This window comes from Dipodomys merriami, unplaced genomic scaffold (assembly GCF_024711535.1).
Source record: "Dipodomys merriami isolate MVZ:Mamm:240054 unplaced genomic scaffold, mDipMer1.0.p SCAF_25, whole genome shotgun sequence".
Classification (NCBI taxonomy): domain Eukaryota; kingdom Metazoa; phylum Chordata; class Mammalia; order Rodentia; family Heteromyidae; genus Dipodomys; species Dipodomys merriami.
In genome coordinates, this window is record NW_027203937.1 from 19940222 (window position 1) to 19955271 (window position 15050).

General features: G+C 46.0%; 2 protein-coding genes across 2 annotated transcripts; both read right to left on the reverse strand.

The window, feature by feature from the left end:
• Window positions 1–1609: 1609 nt before the first annotated feature.
• On the reverse strand, window positions 1610–9413 carry LOC138836593 (olfactomedin-4-like). Its single transcript, XM_070035368.1, has 6 exons — window positions 9345–9413; window positions 7122–7274; window positions 5769–5993; window positions 5424–5589; window positions 4908–5067; window positions 1610–2336 (listed from the first exon to the last, which is right to left on the reverse strand). Exons 1-6 carry the CDS (start codon window positions 9411–9413, stop codon window positions 1610–1612), a joined length of 1500 nt encoding a protein of 499 aa, XP_069891469.1.
• Window positions 9414–11413: 2000 nt separating this feature from the next.
• On the reverse strand, window positions 11414–12466 carry LOC138836594 (olfactory receptor 52D1-like). The gene has a single exon (XM_070035369.1). The coding sequence runs from the start codon at window positions 12464–12466 to the stop codon at window positions 11414–11416; it is 1053 nt and encodes a 350-aa protein (XP_069891470.1).
• Between the last annotated feature and the right edge of the window lie 2584 nt (window positions 12467–15050).

Genomic DNA, 15050 nt, shown 5'->3' on the forward strand with positions numbered 1-15050 from the left:
AGGAGTGGCAGTGTTACTAGTATAGTTGTGGGGGGGGGAGGACAGGGGAAGAGGGGGAGGACAACAGAATCAGGAAACTACAAAGTCAGATTGCCAGTACCCTGAAAACTTGAAGCTTGAAGCAAGTGTTTGAAGCTGGTGGGAAGCTGATGAATTATTAATAGTATGTTAATTTATGTGTTGATGTTTGTATGAAGACAGCAGAATTGTATGTGCCAGAGAGAGAGAGTATTTGTTTTATTGGGTATTGATTTGTGAATGTGTGTCTCCTTGAAGCATGTGTTCTCTGTGACTGAAAGGATTTCAGGGTCCTTATATATATATTTCATTTACCTGCTGTTTCTGTTTTCTTTTCTTTTCTTTTTTTGTGCCTATCCTGAAGCTTGAACTTAGGGTCTGAGCACTGCCCCTGAGCTTCTTTTGCTCAAGGCTGGCTCTCTACCACTTGAGCCACAGAGCCACTTCCAGCTTTTTCTGAGTAGTTTGATGGAGATAAGAATCTCACGGCCTTTCCTGCCTGGGCTGGCTTTGAATGATGATGCTCAGATGTCAGACTCCTGAATGATTAGGATAATAGGGAGGAGCCATCAGCATCCAGTTTACCTGCCTTATTAAGGTCAAGAAACCCTGTGCAGACAGAAAAGGGGCATGGCAAAAAGTTTGACACTCTGTGCTCTCAGGGTGTTGAAGAACAACAACAAAAGCAGATATAGTTTAACAGGAGACTTTCTGCAATCAAACGCCAGATTCTTTATTGAGAATGTTTGGGTCCCCCTCCCTCCAGCCCAGTCTATATCCTACTCATACATCCCTGCCTATCAGCTACTAGAAAAGAATTCAGGCTTAAACACTTCCTTCCATTGTACTCAAAGTAGATATTAACTGCAAACAATCAAGCATTGGTCTTCAGACCAAGATGATCTCCAGGAACTCCATAAGAAAGTGAGGAGTGAAGAGGAATCATCCATGCCCCATGCTAGTGATCAGTGCTCACAGATCAGATGCAATGCTCTCAACTTGACACAGAATTTTTATGGACATGACCCTAGAATCCTAGAAAACATGTTGACAGCTTTAAAGGAGAGAAATATGAGTTGCCAAAAATGTCCAAAAGAAAGGGGAACATTTCCCTAGCTTACTTTGTCATTTTGGTGTTGGATAATTTCTTCTCCTACCCCCTGGGCTGGGGGTGCATAACCTTGTATTTCTCAATCAAATCCTCCCAGGTGAATTTTTTTTTGTCGGTTGTGGGGCCTGAACTCTGGACCTGGATGCTATCCCTCAGCTCTTCAGCTCAAGGCTAGCGCTCTACCACCTGAGCCACAGCGCCACTTCCAGCTTTTTCTGCTTATGTGGTGCTGAGGATTCGAACCTAGGGCCTAATGCATGCAAGACAAGCACTCTACCACTGAGCCACCTTCCCAGCCCCCCAGGTGATTATTAAAGAGAACCTTAATATGAGAGTTGAGATAGTAATGACCTAAGAAGCTAACTAAAGAGAATCAGTGTCTCACAATCATTAAGGTTCATGGCCATTTACAGGAGTGATCCTCATAGAAATGAGGGAAAGGACACACTTCTGTCAAGGCCCTGTCCCAGCCCTGGAATCTCAGGGCCTGAAGGGCCTATTGGGTCTGATAGATTTTTGTGGAGCATGAGCCCCAGACAGCCTTTTGGCTGATGCTCTTATGGGCAGCTGGTACTTCGTAGTCAGGAAGATGAGGTCATAAGTTACTAGGAAGCCATCGTTGTAGACATAGAGCTTGTGGTCCCAGGGGCAGTAATTGATGCCATGCAGAGTTTCCAACATCTTGTCCAACAGGATGCTGAGAGTGTGCTCCTGCCCTGTGGTGGTGTCAAATGCATAGAAGATCTCCTCCTGGCGAGTGCTCAGTGAGCGTAAGGCATACAGCACCCCACAGGCCATGAAGGTCCCTGACAAGCCTGGCTTATACTGGCTGGTGTGCCATGTTTTCTCTACTTCGAGGGTGCTGGCATTGAGACGACTTATTACAAGGTTGCCTTTGCTGTGCTCAGTGGCATAGATCACCCATAGCCCTTCCTCATCACCAGCAAAATTTAAGCCCGTCCAGGGCACATTAGCATAGGAGAAGCGGTTATTGTAGGTGGCACCAGGCAATGGGCGCCTCAGCACCAGGGTGTTGGAGGACAGATCCACTTTGGCCATGTCATTGGTGCCATAGTAGTTAAAATACATGAAGTTATTGTACACCGTATTGCCACTGCCGTCGCCATAACCCATCTTCCACTGCTCGTAGTTCTTCAGGAGCATCAGGTCATCGTAGAATTTGTACAGCCGATAGAAGTCGAAGTACCTAAGCCAACACGTGCATTGGAATCATTAAATGACAGCACAAACCAGGGTAACTGAAGTGCTATACAAATGAGCAGTTGAATATGTCCGATAAGAACAAGGACTTTACCCATTGCAACAATGAGAAGTACAAGTCGTTATGTCGAGAACGAACTTTACAACTTTGGTGGGGGGGGTGGTAGGGAGGATTAGCTGGGGGGGGGCGGGGGAGGATGGGAAGGGATGGGAAGGGGAAACAAAGGAAGAGGCTGCAATGCTTGATAAGAAATGTACTCATTATCTTGCCCATGTAATTGTAACCCCTCTGTACAGTATTTTTCATAATAAAAAAATTAAAATTAAAAAAAAAGGACTTTAGAATCTGACAAAATTCAGTTTAAATCTAACTGCTTTTTTACCACTAGATACCACAAGAAAATAAAGTGTTGTTGAAAATGATATTAGCAAGGACAGTGGCACTGTTCAGTTGGTAGAATGCTTGCCTAGTAAACATGAGACTGAGTTCAAATCCCAGTACCCTCATCACTAGAAAATACCCAAAATAATGTAAATAATAAATAATAACAGGAGGAGGGTTGGGTGGGGGGCAGGGGAGAGGATGGGATGAGAAGGGGAAACAAAGGAGGAGGCTACAATGCTTGATAAGAAATGTACTCATTATCTTGCTCATGTAATTGTAGCCCCTCTGTACAGTATTTCCACAATTAAAAATAAATAAATAAATAATAACAGTTGCAGTAAAAAATACCAACAACTGCATTGTCTGTTGAGCCTTGTAAATAATTCTGTCATTGAATCACAATTTAAAAAAACGTAATAAAGATTTTAGCTTGTAGACTATGGACTAGATCTCAGAGAGGTTAAGTACTCAGCTCAAGGTCACAAGATTGTTAGATGAATCTGTAAAGGGAATAACAAAAGATCCAGGCATCAGTGGCTCAGGCCTGTAGTTCTAATTACTCAAGAGGCTGAGATTTAAGTATCTTAGTTCAAAGCCATCCCAGGCAAATATATCTATGAGACACACACAAAAAGAATAATAAAAGAATATATTTCATTGATTGTTAGGAATGAACAAGATAATGCAGAGAAACCATTTGGTACAGTATATCATCCCAAAGCAAGCACTCAACAATAGTAGCTAGTATATTTTCTTCTTTATGGACACTTTTCCCATTTTAGACTCTATTGTCTTCCACCTGCCTTAACATGGAGGTGTCCCATAGTAGGACACAATTTTGGAATTGAATTCAAGGTCAAGGTCCACTCAGTCACTCTGGAAATGACCTAAGTTCACTAAATTATAAGTATTCTTTTTTTCCTTCCTTCCTTTCTTCCTTCCTTTCTTCCTTCCTTACTTTCTGTCTTTCTCTCTTTCTGTCTTTCTTTCTCTTTCATTCTTCCTTCCTTCTTTCTTTCTTTCTTCCTTTCTTTCTTTCTTTCTTTCTTTCGTCCTGAAGCTTGAACTCAGGGCCTGGGCACTATCCTTGAGCTTTTTTGCTCAAGGCTAGTGCTCTGCCACTTGAACCACAGCTCCATTTTCAGCTTTGGGGGTTTTTTGTCATTGTTTTGTTTTGCTTTGCTTTTTAGTAGTTTATTAGAGATGAGTCTCACAGACTTTCCAGCCCAGAGTGTGGCTTCAAACCACAATCCTCAGAGCTCAGCCTCCCAAGTTGCTAAGCAATACAGGCATGAGCCAACAGAACCCTACAATACTTTCTTTTCTTAATACTGTGTTGTCTTAAATTAATAACTACAACTTAGAGAGAATTCAAAGTGCAAGAGTATACTGAAGTGTTTCATATTCTATAGAGTGCTCACAGGAACTGAGGTGCATTGTAACCATATTAACCTTTTTGAGATGAGCTTCATTTCAGAATCTGAGTGTCTGGTTCTACCCATCTTCATCCCTTCTTCCCGTGACCTTCTGCTTAGTTGGGTCCATCCCATACTATCATGGAAACACTGTATAAAGTACACTGACTTTCCTAGCCAGGTTGGAATTGAAGGGCTACCTGTCTACCCACTGAATCATTCAGCCATTCTTTTAGCCAATAAATATTTGTCAGCACTTGCTATGTTCATCTATGCTTTTCTATGTATGTTGTGCAATCTTCTCATAGATTTAATCATCCTCACCTCACAGATGACTAAGAACAGGTCCTTTTCTCTCGACTTAAGTGAGACTCAAACTTAAATCAACTGAACTCCAAGTCTCAAACTGAGCTAGGATCATTCTCTAAACATCTTCTCAGTAGGAAGTTAGGCAATTCCGTGGAGAAGTTTGTCCTTGAGATAGGATTAAACTAGAAACAGAACCATGACCTTGCTCATAATAATTAAATTTTTCAAGCATTAGATTTTGGAGGAACTCAGGGGCATCTAGGCCATGCGGATCCCATTAGAAGAATGTTAGGAAGAGACCTATTAGGTACAGGTTAGATTGGCCTTGGGAACATGCATAAAATGGGGAGAGGAACCTGGGTTGGTGCTACAAAGAAAATGGCTGGGCTAAGGGAGGGCACATGTAGAATGAATCTGGATATAGAAAAAAAAGACATCTGGGACTCACCTGCCATCTGCACGCAGAGGGGCTACCCAGTAAAGAGAAGAGGCTGGTTTGGGCGCCGAGTCTCGGCCCCAGGCACCTGCCTTGTAGGAAATGCCCCTCCAATTGAGGTTCAACACAAAGGGTCTGCTAACTTTCTGGAGTCCTCCATGGGCACAAGAACCTTCAGGGGAGAACAGGCAAGGTCTGAGCATGTTGCGAAGCATACAAGTCACAGAGAGCAGAGTATGAAGTCCAATAAGGTATGTTAGAGAGATGTCCATGCACGTGAGCACATACAACAATATACAAACAAGGTGCATGCACAGAGATTAGTGTCCATGTGTATGAAATGTTCCTACATCTATATGTGAGACTATGACAGCTGGGGTGTGTATTTCTTAGTGACACACAAGCTAAAGAAATTCAAGATGAATCTCTTCCCCCTTCCCCCACCCAAGACCCTTACTGCCCTCTCAGGAGGCTATGGCCCATTCTGCACCCACCCAGGTAGTGGGGAAATACAGTCTGTAACTTCACCTGGTGCTAGGGGAAGGCCAGAGTCTCTGGAGGCCTGGTCCTGCTCCTTTTCCCTCTCACACTGGCTTAGCTGGCCCTCCAGGACATCGACTTCCTGCTGGAGAGCATTGAAGCTACGCTGCTCAGTGTCAGCCAGGACCTTCAGGGTGAGACTGGCATTTGTCACCTAAGGAAAAAGAGCTATGGGTGAGATGAAGGTGCTAGAATGTTCTCCAGAACTGATCTCTGGTGTTTGATTTCTTCGTTCAGGATCGTCTTCTACCTGAAGAAGTGATTTGGGAGTGTATCAATTACATGAGGTTGGCTAGGACAGAAGACAGAGAGTTCTTTCATCTATCCGTGTACCTTTCCTTGGAGTTGGTGGAGAAGATCTGCAGCCCCGCTAACTCCTCCCTTGATGTTAAGCTGGCTTGCCAAACGCTGTACTCCTTCCAGCTCCACACGTAGCAGGTTGAAGGCTGGGCTCTCGTCGTGAGAAGCAACCGTGCTAGGATTTCTGAACTCCGGGATGTGGTTCATTTCCAGGACCTGGTTGTCTTGTTCTTCAATGGCACGTGCATAGTCATTGGCCTGGGAGTGGGGGGATGGACAGACAGTCCTCCACCACAAAGTCTCGTGGCTCTTTCCATCCATTCATACCCTCCCAAGACCACACAGGTTACAAAGCACTCTTATATCCATCATTTCATCTTTCTTAAATCTAACACTCATACCATCTCTTTACAGATCTTTATAGCTTCTTTCCCCTTGTCTAGTTGGAGCTCTCTTTTTCTCTAGACTGGGAGAATAAGTGACTACAAGCCATCAAATTTCTTCAGGCAGCTCAACAAGTGGAGATATACCCACCCACCCTTCCACTCAATGCACTGATTTTTTTTTTTTGTCAGTTGTGGGGCTTAAACTCAGAGCCCGGGCACTGTCCCTGAGCCTCTTTGTGCTCGAGGCTAGCTAGCACCCCACCACTTGAGCCACAGTGCCACTCGTGGTTATTTAATGGTTCATTGGAGATAAGATCACAGGGACTTTTCTGCCCCTGTTGGCTTCAAACCGTGATCTTCAGATCTCAGCCTCCTGAGTAGCTAGGATTACAGGCGTGAGACACTGGTGCCGGCTAATGCACTGGGTTTTTCTAAGTTTTATTTTATTGTAAAGATTCTGTACAGAGGGGTTATAGTTACAGCAAGGTAATGAGTATATTTTTTCAAACAGTGTCACCCCCTCCCTTGTTTTCTCTCTCTTTCCCCCAGCTTCCTCCCCCCCCCAAGTTGTAAGGTTCCTTTCCAATGTAGTGTCTAGTGAGTATTGCTGTTGTAACACACTGATTTTAGCTCTTCAATTCAGACTCATTCCAGTCACCTTTCCTTCAATTATCACTTTCCAGTCTTTGATTAATTTATATTTATGCCTAAATCCCCCCCACATCTTTTAATCTCCCATTGGATTCATACCCTTAACTGTACAAAGCATCCCTAGCGGTCATAATTCTTTTTTTACTGCTACTACCATTGGGGATCCCAAAAGTAGTACCTAATTTCACCCCACCACCCCATCCTAAGGATTCATCTCAAAGATAAAGGAAGTGCTTCTTTTAGCTTCTGCTCTACTAACGGGATTTGTTTCCATGCTAGATCTGATCAGAGTTGTGCTAAGCTAATACCTGGCCCCATCCCCAGACCAGCCCACAGCTCCAACACTTACCCTGGACATCAGTTGCTCATACTTGCCTGCAAGCTTCTGCACTGCACTTTGCAGCTGCTCCAGCTGCTGCAGTAGGGTGGAATTGTTGGGCAGGAAGACCACACAGTGGCATGTGCCACTCTCATCCACCAAGTTTGAGATACTTCTCACCAGCTGCAAAAACATGACCATAGGTACACTAAGATATAAAGATACCTGATGGACCACAACATGCTATTTGCAAACATGAGGCAGAAGAAGAGGCTGACCCTGCTCTGGAGTATGAGAGAAGAGTTCTTTTATTTCACAGGAGCTTGAGCTACTTTTCCCTATGTTAAGGGTTTGAGTTACTTTCCTTGGAATTTCCCAGAATGGAAGCTTCTGTCTCTCTGGCTCCTATTGGCTGGGCTACCCTCACCTAACTTCATGCATTGATCTAGTTGTAGTTCACATAGTGAAAGCCAACTTTTCCTTCAGGTTCTGCGGAAGAAAGCAAAGCTAGCCTGCTTACAAGCATTTGGGGACATGCCTTTACTTCTCTAGGATGTCCTCACTCTCAGAATTGAGCAGATTGCTACAAATCCATCTGAACCTGAAGGAAATAGGTAGACAGAGTTCCTAATCAGAAGGCCAAGGAACTGTGACAGCATAATGACATGTCATACTCGAAATTAATACTTAACATCCATAAAATAACATGGCATAAGGTGAGTTGAAATCCATAATTTGTTATTTTTTTGGGGGGGGGATGCTGATACTGTGGTTTGTACTCAGGGCTTGGGTATTGTTCCTTAGCTTTTCTACTCAAGGCTGATACCTGAGCTATATCACTACTTCCAGCATTTTGCTAGTTTTAACTGGAGATAAAAGTCTTGTTGAGCTGGGCATCTGTGGCTCACACCTGTAATCCTAGCTACTCAAGAGGCTGAGATCTAAGTATCATGGTTCAAAGCCAGCCCAGGCAGGAAAGACTGTGACACTCTTATCTCCAATAAACCACTCAGAAAACCGGAAGTGGTACTGTGGCTCAAGTGGTAGAGTTCTAGCCCTGAGCTGAAGACCTGAGGGACAACACCCAGGCCCAGAGTTCAAGCCCCAGGACCGTTAAAAAAAAAAAAAAAGTCTTGTTGACTTTTCTGCCTGGGCTGGCTTTAAAATGTGGTCCTCGGATCTCGGATTCCTGAAGTAGTATTACAGGTATGAGCCACCAGCAAGCAACCTAGTTTTGTTTCCAGACATTGCACAAATTCATCTTTCTGTGCCCTGTGTTTTCAGATAAATACTGGTGGAAATCATGGCCTTATTGTTTTACTTTGAGAAAGAAAGAGGAGGTAAGGGAAAGAGGGAGAAAGAGAAGAAAAAAGAAAAGAAGAGGGAGAAGGAAGGAAGGAAGGAAGGAGGAAAAGAGGGAGGGAGGGAAGAAAAATATTCATAAATTCATAAAGTACTTGGAATTGTGGCTGTTTGCCTATGATTAAAGTCACCTATTAATTACAATATTCTAAGTCTATTCTATACTCCCATTTTGGAAGTATAGAATGGAAGTATATGGAAGTCCATATAAAATTGTCAGGGGGGGCTGGGAAGGTAGCTCAGTGGTAGAGCGCTTGCCTTGCATGCATGAGGCCCTGGGTTTGATTCCTCAGCATCACGTAAGCAGAAAAAGCCAGAAGTGGTGTTATGGCTCAAATGGTAGAGCGCTAGCCTTGAGCTAAAGAGCTGAGGGACAGTGCCCAGGCCCAGAGTTCAGGCCCCACGACCAACAACAACAACACCAACAAAAAAATGTCAGGAATTCATTACATGGCCTCTGTACTTCTCTGAGAAATTCCCTTTTCCGACTTCTATAGCTTCTCTGGCCCTGGCATCCATAAATTACTCTGAATATGTCTTTCACCTGAAACCTCAGTAGTTTAGAATTGGGTGGAAAGTGAAGTAAAAATTCTATAGTGTATAATGCCTTGGGCTGGCCACCCTCAGCTCCAATATTCTTAGCCTGGAAAGAATGTGGCAGAAAATACAGCTTCCTAAATGAGCAAGGTGTGTAGCCCAGAGCAATTTCTTCTCTCTGTGGCAGTCAAGAGAACTATCAGAGAAAAATGCTTTCCTCCTTCCTCCTCTTATTCTCTCTACTATTATTCTCTCCAAGGGCCTGGAATTACTTGAACAAGATCAGAATGGAGAAGGAATGCAGCAGAACCATCTTCCCAACCTGATAGCAATCCCTCTACCCTCTGCCTGTACCTGAGGCTGGCCTGGGAGCACCAAGGGCAGCCACAGTAGCTTGACCAGAAGAGTTGAAGAAGGCTGCATCTTGTCCCAGCTTCAAGAGTAGAATAAGCCCTTGAGGGTCCTCTGGGCTTTTATCTCTACTGCAAATGTTTAATCATCTCTGTAGGAGGGGACACGGATTTCAACATCCGAAATTGCTGAGAACCTGAGACGTGGGGAGGGTCTGGAGAAGTGAAGAGGATTATGACAAGCTGGTGCCCCCAAACCTGACTTGATGTCGCTTGATCACTACAAAAACAGGGTCATCCTCAGCCATTCCCAGGCCCCTGTTCCAGCTTGCCAGGCCCTCCTGTGCAAACAGATTAAAGCAAACCTGAGACCCTTTGGGGTGGATTCCAGTCAAAAGGGATTAGGAGTTTTCCTTTGACTTTAAGGGAAGAAAGAGTTGAGAAGGAAATGCAATCTTACCTGCTCTGGTAACTTAGAGGACAGAAGCTTAACTGTGTGTTTTTGGATAAGGGCCACAGCATATAGCTGGGGACCTGCCCCAGCAATACTATACTGGATTGTTCTGTCAGTACTCTATCCGGTTACCCAAATGCTTCCCAAACTACCCTAATCTAGATGCTCACAACCTCCACTACTTGTTCTCCAAGCCCCCATCCAATAGTTTATAGTCTGCCACAGGAAACTATCATGTCTCTGGACTCAAGAGTTTGTGTCCTGAGGCCTAGACCAAAGCTCACTAACTGTCCAGTGCTCTTAGTTCTGACTGCCCTAAATTATTCTCTCCTCCTCTGCCATCTCATTTGAGTACCAAGCGGTGAGAAGTCACACTTCTACCTAAGTGCATGAGGAATATCAGATGTCCTGTGAACATGTGTATCATCCATTTCCTATTAAAAGTATGTCATGTCATTTTTGTGCTGTTTGGTCTCTGTAACGCTACCATCAATACTCTGTTACTTCCCTACATCTCCTGGTGTCCCTGAATTAAGATACTGTGGCCATTTAGTATAAAGGTCTTCTGCTTACTTGTCTCATTTTTGGGGGGAAGTGTGGTGGCTATTCCCTGAAATGTATTGGGAAAGAAAGGCATGGATTTTCCACTTCTGCTTCTAGCAAGAGCTTAGATGAATACAAGTCTCCAAAAAGATATACCTAGGACTCTTTTGGGGATCCATTACCCTTTGATGGGTAATGACCATGGACCAGAGACCATGGACTCTTCCACTAACCCTTGTAGCCTGGTCTTGTTATAATCGCAGGATGCAGAGAAGGAGCCTAGAGAAGCTGGTTGGGAAACCTCAGGTGCACAGATTAGGGAAACATCTGGAATCACTGTCCAGGTGGATGTCAGCAAATCTACAGTACTTTGTGGAGGAGGGGTCAGACCAGTGAGAGAATAGGGCAGGCAACATGACAAGTAGTGTGGAATTATCTTCCCTATTTGAACCTGCTGCACCTAGCCAATGGCAGGCACAAGGTAGAAAAGCAGAAGCAGCCTCAGCATCTGATCAAATACATATGGGAAACAGCACCAGTGGGCAATCACAGTACTGTCCAATCCCTTCCCAGGTATCCAGAGCCCCACATATAAATCACCCAAGGTCAGAAACCAAGTCAGTTTCCAGAGCTGGTTTGTTGTTGTTGTTTAATTCACATTATACCATGTCCCACACTGTCCTGTCTTCACCTTTTGAGTAAACACGGAGTTCCTGCTTAGTGTCAGACATCATGCAAAATGCCCCACACAGGTCTACCTTTACCAGTCTGGCTCTGTCTGGGTGGAATGATGGGGAAAGACAAGATCTTAGCCTCCAGAATGCATCCTGGGCCTCTTGATTGTCATAGTCCAAGTGCAACTTCCTGAATTTGTGTGACTTTGCATGAAAGCCAGAGTCGACTGTGCAGAAAGAAGCGGGCAGGGTTAAGAACTCACTCTGCCCTATTACCTTCAAGACAGGAATGAGTCGGGGTGACCATATAAGCACCACCCGCAGTAGAAGATGGAGATGCCTTGGTCAGCATTCTACCCAGATGAACCCAGGAGCAATCCTTGGCAGGAGAAAACAGTGCCTTCATTTGTGTGAAGAGACCCTCTGGGAGTCCACCTTCCTCCCCGCCCCTGCCCAGATGAGCCGAAGCAAGTGCCGAAGCCTCTGAGCTATCTGCTGGGTCCGTACTCCATAGACCACGGGATTGAGGGCTGGGGGGACCACCACGTAGAGGTTTGCCAACAAGATGTGGATATGGATGGGTACCGTGTGGCGGCCGAAACGATGAGCCAGGAACGAGAAGAGCGCAGGTGTGTAGAAGAGCGCAATGACACCGGCGTGCGCCCCGCAGGTGCCCAGGGCCTTGTAGCGGGCACCAGGGGATGGCAGACGGCACACAGCGTGGAGAATGAGGACATAGGAAGCGCCTATGAGCACCAGGTCCAGGGCTGGGGAGAGCAGCGTGGTGGCTAGGCCGTACCAGATGTTGGGGCGTGTGTCCCCACATGCCAGGCGAGCCACGCCCATGTGCTCACAGTAGGTGTGGGGCAAGGCCCTCTGCCCACAGTAAGGCAGTCTCTGGAGCAGGACCACCGGGGGTGTCATAACACAGGCACCTCGAATCACAGCGGCTGCAGCCACAATTCCTACCACGCGTTGTGTCAGCAAGGCCCCATAGCGCAGAGGCTGGCAGATGGCCACGTAGCGGTCCACCGCCATGGCCAGCAGCACGGACGACTCAGCAATGAAAGCCACGTGGGCAACGAAGAGCTGAGCTAGGCAAGCCCCAAAGGAAATCTCATTGGACAAACCCCACAGCACAGCCAGAGCTTTGGGCACGGTAGATGTGGCCAGAGTCAAGTCAGCCACTGCCAGGAGCCCCAGAAACTGGTACATGGGAGATCGAAGGGCTTTGTCAGCTGCAATCAGCCCAAGTAGAAGGGTATTCCCCACCAAAGCCACCACGTAGAGCAGGCAGACAGGCACAGAAAGCCAAGAATGTAGGGCCTTCAAGCCTGGAACCCCTAGCAGGACAAAGGGCCCAGGCCCAGAGAGCAGCGAAGTCTGATTGAGAGCAGGCAATGCAGGATCCGGCTCCATCTCCAGGTTCCATGGGGCTGCGACTCTGGAGGGCATAAACGAGGCCTGTGAGAGGCAGCTACCCAATGTACAGAATGTTTAGCAAGGTCTAGATGAGGATCTGTGATTCAGTTGTTATAGTATTTTCCTAGCACCAAATAGATCACCTTTGTAGGAGCTTATTACATTCTGAATAATGGATTTCCTAAGGGTCTTGTGGGTTTGCTCATATTGTCACCTAAGGGATCGAAGATTTTGGGCTTCTGAGTGGTTAAATAGACTCCTAAGTCACACAGCTGGTTCGTAGAAAAGCTAGGGTTTGAGCCAAAATTATCAGATGAAACACCTTTCTGACAGTCCTTCCCTCTAGATAGAAGAACATCCTTCCATTGACCCAAGGAAGCCATTGTCCTCTAAGCTTAATCTCCAAAGGCAGACAGCCTTTGTGTTCCCTCTACCCTAGGAGAGATGTAAGTCAGCTGCAAGGTAGTATGGAATGTCCATTTTCCAGTCCATGAACTGACAGATGCTCCAAGTTCCTGTTCCACTCCACATTTCCCGAAGCATTTTTTAAGTTAAGTTCAGGACACACACCCCCAAACCTTGCCTCTGTGACATTCATCCTCAATTTGTTCAGTCTGTCCAGCTGGCCATAACATCATTCTCCATTTTTATCCACCAGAGTTCTAAGCATCTGGTTCAAGGAGCTTAACTTTTTTTTGTTGCCAGTATAGACATCCATCCTCTGACCCAGTTTTGTAGCTCATCTTCCTTTTGTCCATAGAAGGACACTTTAGGGTCTATAGTACCCCGTCTGGGGAAATCCAGTACCCACTAAGGGGATCTATCGCTGTGTCTGTACAGCTTTGTGAGGAATGGGATTGGATGGCTCAGTGACCATGAAACTGTCCATCTGGTAAAGATGGTCATGGTGGGAGGAGAGAGTGAACTCCACTTACCTGGGTTCAAGTAGATAAAGAACAGTCTGGAAAGGATCTAGGGGAAGGTGAGGGTTCCATGTCCCATCTGAGAACCACAGTTATGTCTTTACATGTCTTGAGAGACAGAGTCTCATCTTCTATTCTGGTGCCAAAGATTGAGGAACCTAGAGCAGATGAGCAAAGACTAGAGCCTCTAACCCTGGGTGGGGGCCAACCAAGCTTCCCATGTGACCCTTGCTTCAACATTGCCTCCTGGGGCCTTCACTCTGGGTCCTACAAAATAGAGATAGAATAAAACCCAGGCTAGACTTTCCCACGTGCAAGTCTTCTTGGTTTATTAGCTTAAGAACCAGAGCTTCCTTCTGAAGGGTGAGGCTTTGTAAGTCATGGGGCCTGGCCCTGCTGCCCTCCCCATGGGAGCCCCACTTACTCCTCAGAACCCTGGGAACATCCTGACAGGGCCCCACTTACCCCAGGGCAGGCCTAGCCCATACAAGAGAAGGAGGATATCAACAGTAGCTGGGAGTGTCTGTCTCCACATCACAGGGTACACATAATCTGCACCCAAACAAGGGCCTCTTAAGACAGTCTTGTACTCAAGACATGGAGGCCTCTTGATGAAAGTTTGTATTCAAGGTAGGGGCTTTACTAGTATACTTCCTCTTGGCCTGATTCCTCCATATCTGATTCCTTCATATCTATAGCATACAATTCTCCTGAAGAGGGAAGAAGGAAATAGGACCTTCCCCACACTTTGTCTCTCAGCCCTGTTATCTGATTCTCCTCAAACATGGTGACACCTTCTTATCATCCACCTGCCTGCTCTGCTCGGCTGATCCCTCACTCCTCACCCCATCCATAGGACTCACCCGCTCAGCTACACGTCACAGTTCAGCAAGGGGCACCAAGAGGGAGAGGGAAAGAGATGTCTCTGGCTCCCTGTGTGTGTTTCCAGGACAGGATTGCCTCTGGGCTGTAACTCAGAGTCCTGAAGCATGATAAAGAACAGTCTGGTGGTGAGACACCCGTGGCTTATGCCTGTAATCCTAGCTACTTAAGAGACTAAAAGCTGAGGATCGAGGTTCAAATCAGCCTGGGCAGACTTATCTCAGAGATACTTATCTCCAATTAACTAGCAAAAAGCTGGATGTGGAAGTCTAGTTCAAGTGGCAGAACACCCGCCTTGTGTGAAAGAGGCTAAGCAAGCATAAAATGTCCTGAGTTCAATCCCCAGTTCTGGGGGTGGGGGGTGGAGACTGGAAAAGGGAAGGTGGGCTTTTCATGTTCCACCTGAGGTCCAGTTAAGTCTTTAAATATCTCAAATTAGCTGGGCAGGGCACTGGTGGCTCATCTCTGTAATCCTAGCTGATTTTTTTTTTTGTTTTTTTTTTTGTTTTTTTTTTTGCCAGTCGTGGGGCCTGAACTCTGGGCCTGGGAACTGTCCCTCAGCTCCTCAGCTCAAGGCTAGTGCTCTACCACTTGAGCCACAGAGCCGCTTCCAACTTTTTCTGCTTATGTGGTGCTGAGGAATCAAACCCAGGGCCTCTTGCATACAAGGCAAGCACTCTACCACTGAGCCACCTTCCCAGCCCTGTAATCCTAGCTGAGATCTGAGGTTTGTGGTTCAAAGCCAGCCAGAGCAGGCAAGTCCATGAAACTCTCATCTCCAATAAACCACTCAGAAAACCGGAAGTGGTGCT

Excerpts from the sequence above, each read along its gene's own strand:
- LOC138836593 (XM_070035368.1), bottom strand. The coding sequence starts at position 9,413 with ATGCAGCCTTCTTCAACTCTTCTGGTCAAGCTACTGTGGCTGCCCTTG. Across the intron at positions 5,590-5,768 it reads TCCACCAACTCCAAGGAAAG|GTGACAAATGCCAGTCTCAC; the intron begins GTACACGGATAG and ends CTTTTTCCTTAG. Across the intron at positions 2,337-4,907 it reads CCTCTGCGTGCAGATGGCAG|GTACTTCGACTTCTATCGGC; the intron begins GTGAGTCCCAGA and ends GTGTTGGCTTAG.
- LOC138836594 (XM_070035369.1), bottom strand. The coding sequence starts at position 12,466 with ATGCCCTCCAGAGTCGCAGCCCCATGGAACCTGGAGATGGAGCCGGAT.